Raw genomic sequence first — 15,367 nt, forward strand, 5'->3', positions numbered from 1 at the left:
CAGAATGAAATATAGTTGGTTGTCTTCCCTCTTCAGCAATAAAATCCAAAGTCTTTATATTGCTTTGGACAAAGTCACCCTTCCGAGAACAGTTTCAGTGAGCAGCTCCAGAAGTGCAGTGACAGGTTAAAGTGTTCCTGTTCTGGAATAGAAGCAAGAAGAGGCGTGTTGAGAGGCTGCAGCTCCTTGGTTGCTGGAAAGGAGGAGAACATTTGTATTGCAATCTGGTAGAGACAGAGACCAACGTGGACTCCAGGCGAGCGCAATGGTGAGACTCAGCGCAGACTGGGAGGTGGAGGTGGGAAGTTTGCATACATGAAGTCACAGTGCACTTCTGTTGGCATAATAAAGACAAGCAAACCCACAGCATTTTCTGGCAGGCTTGTCTCTGCATAGGAGGCCCCTGGGCACACTGGAAGTTAGGGCAAGGATCCATGAATGGGATGTCACACACTTGCACCAGGGCATCATGAAACTCGAACAGCAGAAGTCTAAATAGAAGCTTCTAAGTTGTTCTGCTAGCATCTTGCCTATACACATGCTCAAATGAACCTGCAGAAGTCTATAAAAGGGACAAAAATCTCTTAACTGCAAGGTTATGGGTCCGGTTTCGCTACAACAATTCATGCAGGTTACAAAAGAATCCATCATCAACCTGCAGCACATCTTCCTGCTGCAGGTCTCTATCCTGGATCTAGGCCTATTTTGTACAGGAGGTGGTGGCTGTGCAGCTCTTTACCAACACTCTAAAGAGGCCAAGAGAGAGGTGCAGGGTCAGGAGTGACACCTCCAGAGTCTCTCAGATCAGCACGTGTGGGCAGAGGTCTGTCCTCTGCCTGTAAGATGCAGAGCAGGCGATGAGCAGGAAGGGAGGATGGGGAGCAGCAGCTGGAAGTGGCTGCTAAAAGAATGCAGGAAGAAATGGAAGGGACAGAGAGACTTAATTTTTCAGTGCTTGAATCACCAGCAGTAAAGCCCCACTTAATGTGTCATACAGAGTGCTGATCGGAGTCTGGCTATCACTCCCATGATGTGCTAAGTGTGTTAGGAACTCAAAACATGCAAGAGAAACAATGAAGTGAAAGAAAGGGTGCTCATCACTCTGAGGTGTGAGTTTCAGCTTCAGAGCAGAGAATTACCAGCAGAGATACACTTTGCTTCTGTGCACATGCAAGAGTACAATAGAGGGAACAGCAGCAGAACTGAAAGGGAGGAAAAGACGCAGGAAGTGTAACGCTGTAATTCAAGATGCAAACACAGGACTATAGGGTGAGGGAGAGGAAACAGGAGTTTGAGGTAAAGGAGCCCAAAGGAAAAGACAATAAAAAACCATCTTAATAAAGCCAGTCCTGCTTCAGAAATACACAGCTAATGTCAGTTGGCTTTCTCTCTTCACCATGTGTGCTTGACACATTGGTAAATCTCTCTGCACTTGAGATTTAAGAATCAAAACATCAAGACTTTTTTTGTTCCTAAGATGTACTATATGAGTGTTTAGCACAATACTCTAAATGGCCCCTGAATTCTAAGCAACGCTGAAGGCTCACCCAAAAGCATAAGTGCCCAAATGATAAGCTGCTTTTGAAAATCTAGGGCTACTTCCTTTGGGTTAGGAAAGAAGCATCTATCCAGAAGGCTGGATTGTCCAGAAGCAGGTTTGGCATTCCCAACTGAGAGCACCTTGGCATTTAACTAAGTAAGAAGTACCTTCAATGGTTACTTAGCAAATCCCAATATTAGATTGAAGGTTTCTGGATAAATGTCTACAATCAGACAGCTCCTCATGTATCTTCTAATAGAACAGATTTGTGCGATGTACAGCGAGAACAAGCTGCTTCAAGTGAAAGCACCAGCAGAGCTCTGAGCTGAAGCCCTTGGACTGTGGTGCAAATCACAGAGAGATCCTTCCTCACTACAGAATTCACTGTAACAGAATTAATGCCTCCTGGGTAAAGCAAAGCGCAGGCTTCCTCCTCCTAATGCAAATCACAGAAGGACGCCTGGCTGGGGTTTGTGCACACCTACAGCACAGTGCTGGCTGGAGGGATGCACAGACAGCACTTTCTGAGAACCAGCATGACCAGAATGGCAGCTGGTGAAAGTGGCCTCAGGGCACAGCCCAGGCAGAAGCACATGGACATAGAAGATGCAAGAATATGACAGAGCAGCCAAGGTCACCCATGTGCTCAGGCAAGCTTAAGGCAACTAAAGAAAATTCACTGATAATTTAGAGGAGAGTGCCGAGGGGAAGAGAGAAGAGGAACCATTGGGCAAAGAAGCTGGGAATACTGCTACAGTAGCCAAAGCGCAGCACCAGCTACTAAGCGATCCCTCGTCTCCAGGTTGTTTGTTCCAATTCTCCTCATTTTACCAGCACCATCGGCATGAGGTTTATGTGTCAGAAAGAAGAGCTGGGGATAGGTTCCTAAAACGCAGCTTACTCATTTTCAGGCTCGTCTCTCAGGTCAGTTCCTTTGAAAGCAAGCACAAGGGCCGTCTGACTGGCCTCTCACTTTGAACTGGAGCTCTCTGGGAATCCTGCCACCTCCAGGGACAATCCTGGGATATGTTCTACCTGGAAGTGATGGCAGCAGCAACTGGGTTCCTTGTCATGACAGTTGAGTATACAGTAGTTCATTAAAAACCAGCATGCACCAGTGGCACGGCCATGAGACATGAAGCCATGGTTGAATCCTCGTCTCCTCCAAAGCAGGTGGAACCAGAAGTAAAGGGAGTGTTGGCACAAATCAGCGCAGGCTCCGGTAGACGTAGGCTGATGTGAAGATAGCGTTGAGAGTCAGACTCAGGGCCAGCAGGCCTCGGAGAGCAGAGTTACCAAAATGACCTTAGGAGAAGAGGACAACACAGAGAAAGAAAAGGAATAGTAGAAAGAGATATTAAAGAATCAATGAGATACGTAACAGTAAACATTGCTTGTGCTCTTTCTCTCTCTTTGCCCAGCATTTTCACCATAAGCAGAAATTGCTGAAGCATTTTTCCTGTCAGGAAAGATTCCACTGCTCTCTTTGGTTCTGTTTTCATCTCATTGCTCTTCTCAACACCCACATCCCCACCCATTTCCTTCTGTCTCAGCTCAATACTCTGTCAATATTCTTCGGACAGTCCAAAGAGCAGGAATAGCCTTACTAAGGTCTTGGAACAGCAGGCAGAAGATCCACTTTGCTACTACTTATTTATTTGATCTGAAGATCAGATCACTGCTGCAGCACAGGAAAGATCTCTGTTACCCCCACAGAAATGCTCACACATACACGAAGCACTCACATAACTTGCACCTACCTCTCCAGCCTGCCAAATCCTCCCCTTTGGTAGTTGTGTCGACCACACAGGTAGATGAGTGTGATGAGTGATCCTCCTTTTTGATGGAATTATCACTGCAAATACTCCCTCCTTCCGCAGCAGATCTCACATCTGCAAGGAGAAAAAGGTGAAAATTCAGAAGGCACCAGTGGAAGCCAAAAGTAGCAGAAGTTACCCAGACTAAAGCTAGAACATGAGTAATGGTAAAATAGTGAAAGGCTTGAGGCTAGGGACTGGAAACAAAAGGCTAATTTTCACTGTCATGCAGCAGAAGCTGCCTGCATGTTTGTCCCATGCGCTATCCATTATAAGTATCACCACATCTGTGGTTAAAGGAGTTACCCATACAGGGGTGCAGACAGTGGCAGTAGTATCCCTGGGGCACCACTAAGTGAGAAAAGGACATCTGTTCCGGCAGACAAGAGGCTCTCCAGGCTAGTGGATTCTTAAGGGAGCTTTGGTAGCCCACCAGTCATCACCATCTAGGACTTCCTGAAGGTTTCCCATCTATTGTGTCACCTAGATGATGCGTGGCTTTGCTTGCAAGCCAACTCCTTCCTACAAGTGCACTTCCAAGAGGGCAGCAGGCTGGCAGCATACCAGGAATTCCCCGCTCACTGAGGTTCTTCTTTGGAAAGGAGGGCAGCTCAGTGGCAAAGACGTTGCTGTCTGAGTGGGTGTGCTCCTCTGAGCTAGATGGAGTGAGCTGAGCTTCATTCTGAGATGGGAAGAGCAGCAGCCTCTGTCCTTTCAGGTTCAGGCGGGCAGGGCTGATGAGTGGCCGGCGGTACCGCAGGGAACCCGAGCTGGAGGTCACAGAGCCAGCCACCGAGGGTGCTGGGGAAGGGATGCGGGAGGGAGCACAGCTGCCTGGCAGCACGAAGTGCTCTGCAACAGAAACATCCCATAGAGAAAATGATGAGATCACGGCCCCACACAACAGGCACTGTTTTCTTTAACAGTTCTACAAGATACCCATCCCCAGCAACATTCAAGCGCCAGGTTGGACACAGGCTTGGAGCAACCTGCTCTAGTGGAAGGTGTCCCTGCCCGTGGCAGGGGTTGGAACTGGAGGAGCTTTAAGGTCCCTTCCAACCCAAACCAGGCTGGGATTTTATGGTTCTATAAGAAAAGGGAATGGGAGTTGCAAATGTTCAACATATCTTGTACTAAAATTCCTTATTCATTTAAGTTCCCAGATGGCAAAACATGGGGAATTCCACATGCACTTTGGTAACTCAAGAATGGCTTAGACTAGAGAAGGGTTTATCAGGAGCTGAGTGAGCTTTCTCTCTGCTCAGTTGTGTCTGCTCAGTGGAGCCTGTTTTGCAGGTGAATCAACTGTTCTGGCATGTCCTTTAAAGGCTGTTGGCAAAGAGTATCAGGATGTGAGGAGGTTTGCATTAGCTCACGCTGTGCCTGTATTTCCAGCAGCAAATGCTTAAGCAGCACAAACCACCAAAGGACCCATTTGGGGTCAGGAGGGCAACAGACAGGTCACTGGAGGACACGGGAGCAGAAGGGCAGCAGTTTCTCTGGCTTGGAAAGCTCTTCTAGCTGCCCTAGGAACAGTTTAGTCTCCTGTCAAAGCAGTCTCAACCCAGCTATAGAGCAGGGAAGGGATCCTGGCTTTGTCTCGCTGGTTTTGACCTCTCCCAAGGAGAAGGACATCCAACACATCCAGTGCTTTATTTTAATGCAATCCCACTGTTAGCTGGAACTCCCTGTGCAGCATTTCTAACAGCAAACCTGGCATTTTCACTGGGATGTGAGCAGGGAGGAAAGAATTAAACTTGGATCATGTGTTTCAACCCACTCCCTGCAAATCCTGCAAAGAGAGTTGCCCTGGAAGGCCTCGTGCATTACCTGATGTAGGAGATTCCTTAGACTGAGATGACTGTGAGGCTGGGCGACTTCCACTGAACAAGTAGCCAGAATCTAAAGAGCAAAAATAAAGCAGTTTGAACCCAGCTGACTCAGTCTGTACCCCAAAAATGTAACTGCATCAGCTTGTCATCTGTCTCAGAAGGGGAATGGGTGGTAAATGCAGGCAGGAAAAATGTCCCTGTTTTCCTGGGTGGGCTACATGCCAACATCAGGATAATCCATTTTTCCCAGCTGCCACAGGACTGGCTTATAATAATTTATCTAATGTTGCATAGGAGTGGATGACAAGTATACACACAATTTAGTTGCTGTGAAGGCAGCAACAGAAGGATGGGGCAGCTTCCAAAGGTGGCAACTTCTTCACCAGCTCCTAGCAAAGCTGCTAGATGACTTCCAAATACCACATCAGGTTCACATTATCTACCTTGTGACTGTGCCACAGCTGGTTTGCCTCTGCTTTGAAAGGAAGAAGGTGAAGATACGGTTGTATCCTTCTATACTCAGCCCCAACAGCATGCCCTCTCCAGTCTGTCTGGCTTTGCAGGAAGCAAAAGCAAGCACAGACCTCACAAGGGTGACTCCACATGCAGGGGGGATCCAGCCATCTGGTGCATTCACACCTGCCCTTCCCATGCCAGTTTGGGAACCAGGAAGGTGCAGGCTGTGTCCAAAGCTGCCATGCTGCCTGGCTGGTCTTTCTCTCTTTTAGTGGATCTGGCAAAACAGATCTTCCCTAAATCACACGGAGCCCTTAAAAACAGGAGGAAATGGGGTCTCTACAGCAGTTTCAATAGTTGTGCTAATGCATATCAAATCCAGGCTTCAGGAAGAGCCTGCCTTCAGCTCTACCCCAGCTGCAGCAAGAAAAGCAAGCTACACAAAGCAGCTAGGGGAGGAGTCGTCGCTCTTGCCAGATCCGTTATCCTCATGCTCCCAACCACTTCCTCATGCTGCTCTTCTCCATTCCCACGGCTGACTCCCTTCTCTCTCCCACACATTGTAGCTTGTGCTGTAGTGCCATGAACGCCTGGAGAAGCCTCTGGATTTCTGTAAGCCACAGCAGGCAAACACTCACTGACACTTTCTGTTTCACCAAGGTGGCAATAGTCAGCTGCCTAATTTTTTAATGCCAAGCCCCACATTACCAACACTCTGTGCCACAGCAGCAGCAATCCCTAAACAGGACTGTAACACGAAGTCCCTGCTCATTGCAGGGGGGTCAGAATACACCTTTGTAGGTCTCTTCCAACCCAAACTATTCTGTGATTCTATGTGGATGCCTCCCAGCCCGTTTCTTTCTGAAGCATTGCACCACTCCACTGTCATTTCCATTGGGCACACACTCACCTGCTCTGGCCAAGGAGGGGATGGTACCCAGTGAGAGTGCCCTGTTGAGACGACCAGGAAGAGAGGAAGGAGAAGCTCTGCGTGGGGACCTGAAGAGCTGTTGGTTTGTCAGCTGGAGAATACTGGGTGGTGTTGGGACAAAGAGAGATGTAGCAGGGGAAGTGAAGCCAGTCCCAGTGCCACTGGGGAAGAGAGTGATGGAATCCCCAGAAAGGTACCTGCAAATGACACGCATGACAGACATTTAGCAATGAGAACATTCCAGTAACCTCTCTCTCAGTTGTACTTTTTGCATTATCAGGTTTGAACTATTTTGCAGTGCAGGAGTGCAAGATGCAGAATGCTCAGGAGTTTATGGGAATGTTCCTACACTTCTGAAGCCAGGGAAGGAAGAACTGCTCAATCTTACTTCAGTCATTGTGCACCAGCTTGTCCCACAAGACGGAGTGGGAAAAGTGGTGGAAGAGTTGAAGAACTCAGGTGCAAACAGACACAGTATCTTGGTTCTCTCCCTGGATGAGGAAACTACCCAGAGCCCCCCAGAATGCTTTACAAAGTGCAGATAACACATAGGACCAGTGATGGAGTACACCTTATGTTTGTTGTGTGCACATGCAAACAACATGCTTAGAAATGTCATGACTGGGAAGCAAGTAGTTATCTACAAGTCTTTTTGTCTTTAGAACCAGAATCAGCATCTTCCCTCTGATGCCAGTCTAAAGAAAACTAGTTTTACGGGTATCTAGATAAAGATGCAGGCACAAGAGCTCTGTTTTAAAACTAACGTTCAAGCCTCTTTAATACATTTGCTTTTATTTTGTGAGGTAAGGAAGACTCGTTACTCTCATTTTACAGATATGAAAGAGAAGCAAAAGGAAGCTAAGTGACTTGTCAAGGGTCACATAAAAATCCCATGATAGAAGATAGACACAAACCTGGGTTTTCCAACCCTAAATTGAAGCCTAAAGCATTACATTTTCCTTTCTCATAACACAATTAGCCCCAAGTATGTACTAGCATAGCCATCCAGAGGGAACTGTGCTCCTGCAGCACACACTCCAGGAACTGCCTTGCTTCTAGTGAGTAAAAACCAATCTCCACTACAGTAACTGGAAAAAATTTCCATTGGCAACAGTAATGGCCATTGTATTTCTAGGTCTGTCAGTTGTTTTCAATGGGTTCTTTCCAAGCTGTAGAACAGCGTGTCCAACTTGAGAACACACGACCAGAGAGAAGAGACAAAATGTACTAAGGGTACCTGTACCAGCTAGCTTGATTTTGAGGTACTACAGATACAAACTGACTTCTAATCCACTGTATGAAAAGACTTTGTATTCTAAAGCTCTCACAGTATTTCACTCTCAGTTACTAAATGCAAATAAACTATGCAATTACTTCTGATACCCCATTTCCTCACCTACCTTTGCAATGGTTTAAAATGTAAAGATCAACCTAAGCTGAACAATCTGTCAAAAACTTACTCCTATTTTTACCTCCTTTATATTGCACCGTATAATAATGTACTGATTTAGTCTGTAAGGTTTAGTTGACTATGTTGGGGTCTCACTTGTGTCCATATACCATCAAAATGAGCATTCTAAGAAGGCTGCAATGTTCTAAGTATGGGAATTTTGTATTATTTTGAACAATTGAACAAAGTACAGGAAAGAAAGTCTAGAATATGAACAAGATCTCTCGTGGATCTCCTGTAAGGTTTCTGTTTAGTTAGAAATAGGTAATACACTTGTTGAGTCATGAAGTACTAACCAAGTATGAAGCGTATGTATTTCACAACAGAGAGATCAGACTTTGCAGCATACAATCAATCTGCAACATTTGGAGGGTTAAGCTCACTTTGGATGAAAACAGAGACAGATGAGAGCAGCAACATGGCTTTTCTTCTGTCAGAGGAAAGCCAGTAGTAAATCAGAGCGTGAAGGAATATATGTACCTCAGCCTTGTGCTGTGAGGTGATTTATGCATGTGCCATTCTCTCTTGGAGATTACAGAGGTGATGCAGCAAGATTATGCAGTGCTAGCACGTCCAGAAGAAGCAATCTAGAGTTACGATTACAGTTTAAAATATCTGATGGAACTACTTATCTGCTAGTACGAGGCAGACATCAGCAATCCCGACCAGCTTAATCAGGCTGAGCAACATCTGAGCCAACCAGCTTCCTGGTGCTTGCAAGCAGGACATGCCTTTAACAGCAGCAAGGAACTCCTCAGTCTTGCAGCAGAAACTGCCCAACCTCTTCAGGTTCCAGAGGACCTGGAAGGGTGTCATGCTTTGCAAACATGCAGAGGCCTTTAGTGCACATACATGGACACATTTGCCCCACCACACATACAGATGTAAACAGTAGATGTACATCTCCATCTCAGCTTTGTAAGAAGAAATGAATGGGAAAGGAAATGGTAAGTGCAGCTCAGGACTATGATGCGAATGGTATCAGAAAGAGTGATACCTACCACTCACTGGGACATGTCTGTGAAGGGCAAAGTAGAGCATGACCAGTGGACAACACAGCTCCTTTCTCCTGACTTTGCACTATTTGGGTCTTTGGGGTCAGGGACCAACTTCACGCAGCTCCTTGCTGCAGTGGAAAACACCTTATCTGGCTTATTGGCTTTTGGCAGTTCTTCACTTAATAGGCTGGAAGATACCACAGTCATTTATCACTCATAACCACAATCTCTTTCTTGGGATTGTAACTCTTTAGGATCAGACTTCCATGGGCTCTGCTGCTCAACAGCCCCACTTCCCAGCTGCAGCCAGATCTTCTGGGCAGCTGATGAATCTTTTGTCTGGCAGCATCCAGAAAAGGAATATTTCTGGTTAGCCAAGAAGAGCTGAAGAGTTTTAAACACAACATATTAATACCTTAGAATTGAGTGCTGACCAAAGAATAGCTTAAATATTGATGTGCTCTGAACAAAGTGAATTCCTGCAACATGTGAAAAGCCCTGTGTACTCTACTCTTTAGTGTTCACCACCGTCATGTCAAGAGGGGTAGATGCTGCTGAGAAGCAGGGGTGCTGTCATGGGAATGCGCTTCATGCCCAAGAATGGTGAGCTCAACTAAAACTTCTGTGAGAAGCAGATGAAAAAGGTGAAGGAGATCAAGAGGCTCCTAAGGCGGGACACAGCCACATCACAGCCCTGCAATGGAGCAGTGCAGCTGCGTCTGTGCTCTACCGCATTGCTCGAAGCCATTTGTGGGTCTCGTAACAGAGGAAAAAAGTAACAAAAAAAGGAAGGGGAAAAAAAAAAAAAAGGCTCTGGAGTCAGTTTGTGGAAATAGTCAGGGCCCGGAAGCCGTTTATTTCAGAAGTTGGTATTGTGAACATCAAAAATTGGGTATCTCAGTCAGTGTTTACAATGGTCACAGCGTTACTACAGTTGGGCACAACTCTGCTACACAGATACTTTAAAAATAAATAAATAGGTTAAAGAAGAGTATTACATGGAATGGGACTGTACCCTGTCCTGAAGAAAAACCTCCTGCCAGCAGAGCCTCCCCTCCTCTTGTCCCGGTACCTCCCTCTTAGCCACAGACACCACCACACGTGGTGTGTGCCTTCTGAATTCACATTCTAACCAGAGATCCTGCATCACCCCTGGGATACAGACATGGGAGAGCATGGGTCAGGTCAGGCTACAGGGCTCTAGATGGACCCAACTCCTACTGTTGGATAACTCAGCACATGAAGGAAGAACGTGCGAGTCACAGCCAGGCAGCTTGCTCTATGTGCTGGATGTGCTCAGGTTCATCTGCCTGGAGGCAGCCAGGGCACTGGGTGTCAGTCATGAGTTATAATGTTTGCTCTGGACTTAAGGTCCCACCACAATGTAGCTGTATGAATGACTGCACCACCTTCTCCAGGCAGCACGGGTGCTGCTGCCCTGCCTGCAGCAGCAGCTCACTTGGTGCTGGCAGTGAGATAAGCACGTTAGTGTGAGCTGACCGGCAGTCACTTGTCTGGCGTGCTGCATCGCATCTGCCAGGGCCATAAGCTGTGTGTCCACATGCTGACATAATTAGGGGTAAAGAGCAATATAGTGAATAAAAAACAGGGAGAGGGAAGAATAGTGCTAAAAGGGGCACAGGTCTCAGACACATTATGGTGACTTAGCTGGAAACTTTAGCTGCTAAAACTAAGAATTCTTTTCTCCTACATGTTGTCCTGCCTTGGATGCAAAAGGAGGGGTGAATTAGAGATGAAAATGCTCCAGCTGCCAGGTCCTGCACAAATACCCTCTAGAGCAGAGACAGATGCTTGGCATCAATTTTGCCTTCTCTGCTACCTGGTAGCACAAAGGTAGGGGTGTGTGTGTATATGCACATCCCATGTCTACAACACTCTAGACTTGCTGGCATGACAAAAGCGTTCAGAGGATCTCTTCCCTGCCTGGGCACTGGATAGCTTTGGTCCCAAATGAGGCTTTACAGGGAATGACTTCAGGACTGAGTACTGCCCCTTTCATATGAGAGCATCTGCTATGGCTCAGAGGCCCCAATGTACTTGCAGGTGACAACACACCAGGAATGAACTGGCAGGTTATATGTGACAGCACACAAGTTCAAAAGCATCTCTATAAAAACCAAAGCAAAGCCATATACCACAGCTCCCTGCTTACAGGAGTGGAGTCAGTCTTGAGCAATCATCTGGCTATTAATTATATTAATTTTTATAAGAGTATAAATAATTTATCCACAATACATGAATACATACTTTCTATAGTATCTAAGCATGATTATTAGCTTCACATCAGCTCAGCATACTGGAAGAATAGTCATAAGGCCAAAATAAAACACCACTACACCATTTTTATAGCCCCTTCTTGACCTCAGCCTTTGACATACCCAAGCTTAGTTCACTAAGGCATGCAAAGCACAGATGTAGGCAAGAAGGAGTTAATAGAAAGGAAAGAATGGGATATAAATATAGAGCATTTAGAGTTCTAAAGGGCCACGAAGGCGTCAGTTTGCATGCAGTGATGTCAGTGAGGGCTTCAGGAAGACCAGAAGCAGCAGCAGCAGAGATGCTCACTTGGTTGCTCTGGGTTCTCCCTCAACCCTCCTATAGTCTGCAGAGCTGCTCAGAAACTTAGAGTGCAGCCCAAGTATCCTCGTGTTCGCAGCCACACTCACTGTGGCACGCGAAGGACAGCACCAGCCTGGCAGACACACAGGCACTGCTGTCCCAAGCTGCAGCTGCATCAGCTCCACGGAAGCGGAGCAACACAGTGTTGTCCAAAACCTTGTCCGGGGAAAGGCACTTAATGAACTCCCATCAGCCCTTTTATAGGGCTGGGCAGGTACAAGATGCTTCTGAGCTGGCAGATCAGCCACAGCCACTGAGAGAGCCAGAGTCAGCCACTCTGGAGCACATTTGCTTTCTAGTGACACACAAACCCTCCCCACCTCAGCTCCATTCTCAAGTACCATCCTCTGCTCCAGACACCCAGCCTGCGGCCAGTGTAAAAAAGTAGCACCTGAAATTAGAGGTTTTTGGGCTAAAAACCTCTAATCGTGTTAAGATGTTTGCATGTTCTGGCCTGCATGGCTGGGAGAGTCCCCAGGCAACAAAGCTGCATCTGGTGACCACAGGTTACATGTTTCTCTGTGGCCTGAAAGAGTCCAAGTAAGTGAAAACAAGAAGCTCAAAGCACTGAGCTCACAGCATATCGGTTCTGGATGATTATTGTGTCAGCCACGTTAGAAAGTTACAAGCTCTTTTTAGCTACTACCCCCTCAGCAGCAGGAAATGTATACTCGTGTGTCATACAAAATAGCACCTCAGCTTCAGGAGGCTGGTAGCACTGTGCTCAGATGTTGGACTGGCACCAAAATACCTGAGCTGGAAGCATACATTTTCTTCTGCTGGACTCACTGGGGGAAGCAACCAGGCAGGGTTAGATGATAGATCTCACTGTTGAGTTATTTCCTAACTGAACCCCAAGTAAAAAATGCAAAGTTGGTAAAGCACCTTCCATACAGAACCTACAGAATGGCACAGTGTTTAGAATAGTCTATTTGGCATTGAAATAGTGTATTGCAGGAACAGTAAAGGCTTATGGCAGGGGGGTGGGAACTGAATGATGTTTAAGGTCCCTTCCAACCCAAACCATTCTGTGATTCGAGGGTGCTTTAACCTTGTTTCCTCCCAGAAACAGTTAACAGTGAAATACTGCCAACTTATAACTGATCTTCAGGCTTAATTGTCTAAGGAGATGCAATGGGTACAGATGGAATGATAGCAGGTTATAGAAATAAAACACCTTTCTACTCCTTTTTTCCTCCCAAAGACCAATCATCCTCTTCCATCAGCAAAAGTAAGTGAGACAAAGCATGTGAGAACAGCAGAAAGAGAGGAGACTGTCAGCATCAGAGTCTCTACAAGACCACAAATCCAATTACTGCAAGTTTGGTTTTGCAGCTCTGAGGTTTTTGGTTGCTTTTAGAAGCAGCAGCACAGACATGCTGAGGCACCAAGAAGTGGGAAAATAAGGTGACACCTGAGCAAAGACAAAAGCTTCTTTGGCATTAAAATTGAACCACATTTCAACGTGTTTTGTTATTTTGTGAGAAACCTTTCCAATTATGAGTCCAAAAGAGGCGGACAAAGCACCACAGAGATGAGGCATCAGTTGTACAGGTTGGCCATGAAACAAAGTCATTTTCTGATGTTCTGACATATAGAATTAGTTCAACTTGTAAAAATACATCGTTTGTATTAATCTGCATAGAGACTTTTGTTTGAAGACAAATGGATTTCTTGCTTGCATGTCACAAGTAACAGATCTCCCAGAGGAAAAGATTTTCAACTGGATATAGATTTGCACTTGCTGTGTAAACAGAGCTAAAACATCTCTTAACAGTATTATTCAGGTTTCACAGTGTAAATCCCACAGTTCTACCACCTGCCTGTTCCTGCTGCCTAGCGTCCATGCTCCCCATCCCAATACTGCACAGGAAGAAAAGAGATAGAAGAGATCAGGCACAGACAAACAAGGTAGCACTTAACGGCAAAACATGGTAAAAGGACAGATGGCCAGACCCCGGAAAGCTCAAAGATGGGGCATATTTAAATTGAAAGGAAAAACCCAAAAGGTGCTGCTAAAAGAAGGGAGGAAAATAGCTGCTCAAAAGACACAGGAGGCCACGTGAAACGGGATCAAGTGAAACTTAACACAGCTTTGACTTTCAGCTCCTGAAAGCAAAACATGGGCAGAGGCTGACGAGCATCTTCAGAGGGACAGTTTCCTTTGCTACTGAGCAAGAAAATTTGGACAGATTCATTTTATTCTTATTAAATTTAATAAGAAGATATTGCCATGAGAAATCAGGCATGACATTACCATGACCATCACACACACTGCAACAGTTTGTCAGGTGCTCATTTCCCTCCTCCTTCCAGTAGTCTCTATGTATCCTTCTAAACATGAGAGTCCTCCCATCACTTGAGCCTACCTGACAGCAGCAAGAGGGACTGCTCACCTCTGGCACACCAGGTATGTTCATGTGCTAGAAGCTCACAGGAACTTTCAGTACAGCCTGTAGTGCAACAGACAATCACAGCTAAATAGAAACAGTCTTCTCCTACATTTATGGGGAAAACTTGAAAGTAGTGAAGCAGGAAGAAAGGAGAAAGGAAAAAAAGAGGCTAGAGATGTCTTATTTCACTTAATGGACATAACAGCTCAAGGTTTCCTGGGTCTTCTGTGCAGCTTGTTTAGAGACCAGCAGAGCTGGCAGTGGATTTGGTTCCAGTGCCCACCACATTAGGTGGTTTTATCCACTAACTGGGCGGCAGAACAGCAGCATTGGAAGGGCTGCTGCAGAGAGGAGTTCTCCAGGGGTGAAAACATTAGAGTCACCACTGCACTGAAAGGAACACTGAGTAGACAGTGACAGCACATCCACAGACAAGATTGTGCGTGTCCCCTTTTCTTCTCCAGCCACTTCCTGTCCCTTCCCCAGCTTACTGCTGTCTTAACATTGCTCCCTGCTCCAACAGGCCGACAGGTATGGAAAAAAGACTGGATTTTTAAGGAATGTTTCTCATTAAATCTCCTAATGGTGAGTAGGAAAGAGGCACCAGAGTGACCGTGAAAGTCTAACCCAGCACTGAGGACCCTGCTGGCTTTTTTTCCTGCTTTGATGAAGTCACATGGCTTATTGTAGTATTTACTTTGAAACACTCCTCTAAATTCAGTAGTGTCCTAGTGGAAAATGGGACATAATGGTTATAATTTAGCATTTTGGAAGTCTGAGACTGGAACAAGAAATAATGTGTGACTGTGAGCTGGAAGACAAACCTCTTGGGCCAGGATTGGTAAGTGACGGGAACACAGAAAAGCGGAACCAGACTTTGCAGATGCTGGATTCCTGTTGTGGATAAGTAAGTAAACAACCCTCAGAGCAGCACCATTGACAAGCACCAGAATGGAGAAAGGTGTTCTCTTTGCTTGGAGGTGGATATTGCAGTTATCTGAAGGCACTGGAAAGAAGTCCCAAAGGAGAGCACAGGTGGGAAGCAGATTTGTGTGTCTCCTTCCCGTGACAGTTAAGTTAGAGGCACATGGACCTTCAGCCAGGAGCTGAACCTTCCCACGACACCCTCAACTTGGCTTATTGTTATTGAATCTCTACAGAGCTTTGGGTAGTGCTACCTTTCTGCTTTCACAATGATATCGGTTTGAAGAACATCAACTATGAAAAGCTATAAAATACCTTTTGTTTCATTTAAAAAAGCTTCTGGATTTTCACCAGCATCTGCAGCATCCAGTAGTGTCTGAACTGTT

At 46.0% G+C, this 15,367-nt stretch overlaps 1 protein-coding gene across 1 annotated transcript in view; it reads right to left on the reverse strand.

The window, feature by feature from the left end:
* Positions 1-2,747: 2,747 nt before the first annotated feature.
* Positions 2,748-15,367, reverse strand: part of TMEM201 (transmembrane protein 201) — a gene marked incomplete at its 5' end in the record, with an annotated part of 18,498 nt that continues 5,878 nt past the window's right edge. The window contains 6 exons of the mRNA XM_010013303.1: positions 2,748-2,845; positions 3,301-3,432; positions 3,678-3,697; positions 3,936-4,209; positions 5,188-5,259; positions 6,556-6,773. Coding sequence (XP_010011605.1) covers positions 2,748-2,845; positions 3,301-3,432; positions 3,678-3,697; positions 3,936-4,209; positions 5,188-5,259; positions 6,556-6,773 — 814 coding nt within the window. The remainder of the gene's footprint in view (positions 2,846-3,300; positions 3,433-3,677; positions 3,698-3,935; positions 4,210-5,187; positions 5,260-6,555; positions 6,774-15,367) is intronic.

The sequence above is a fragment of the Nestor notabilis genome, unplaced genomic scaffold (genome assembly GCF_000696875.1).
Source record: "Nestor notabilis isolate BGI_N333 unplaced genomic scaffold, ASM69687v1 scaffold28510, whole genome shotgun sequence".
Classification (NCBI taxonomy): Eukaryota; Metazoa; Chordata; class Aves; order Psittaciformes; family Psittacidae; genus Nestor; species Nestor notabilis.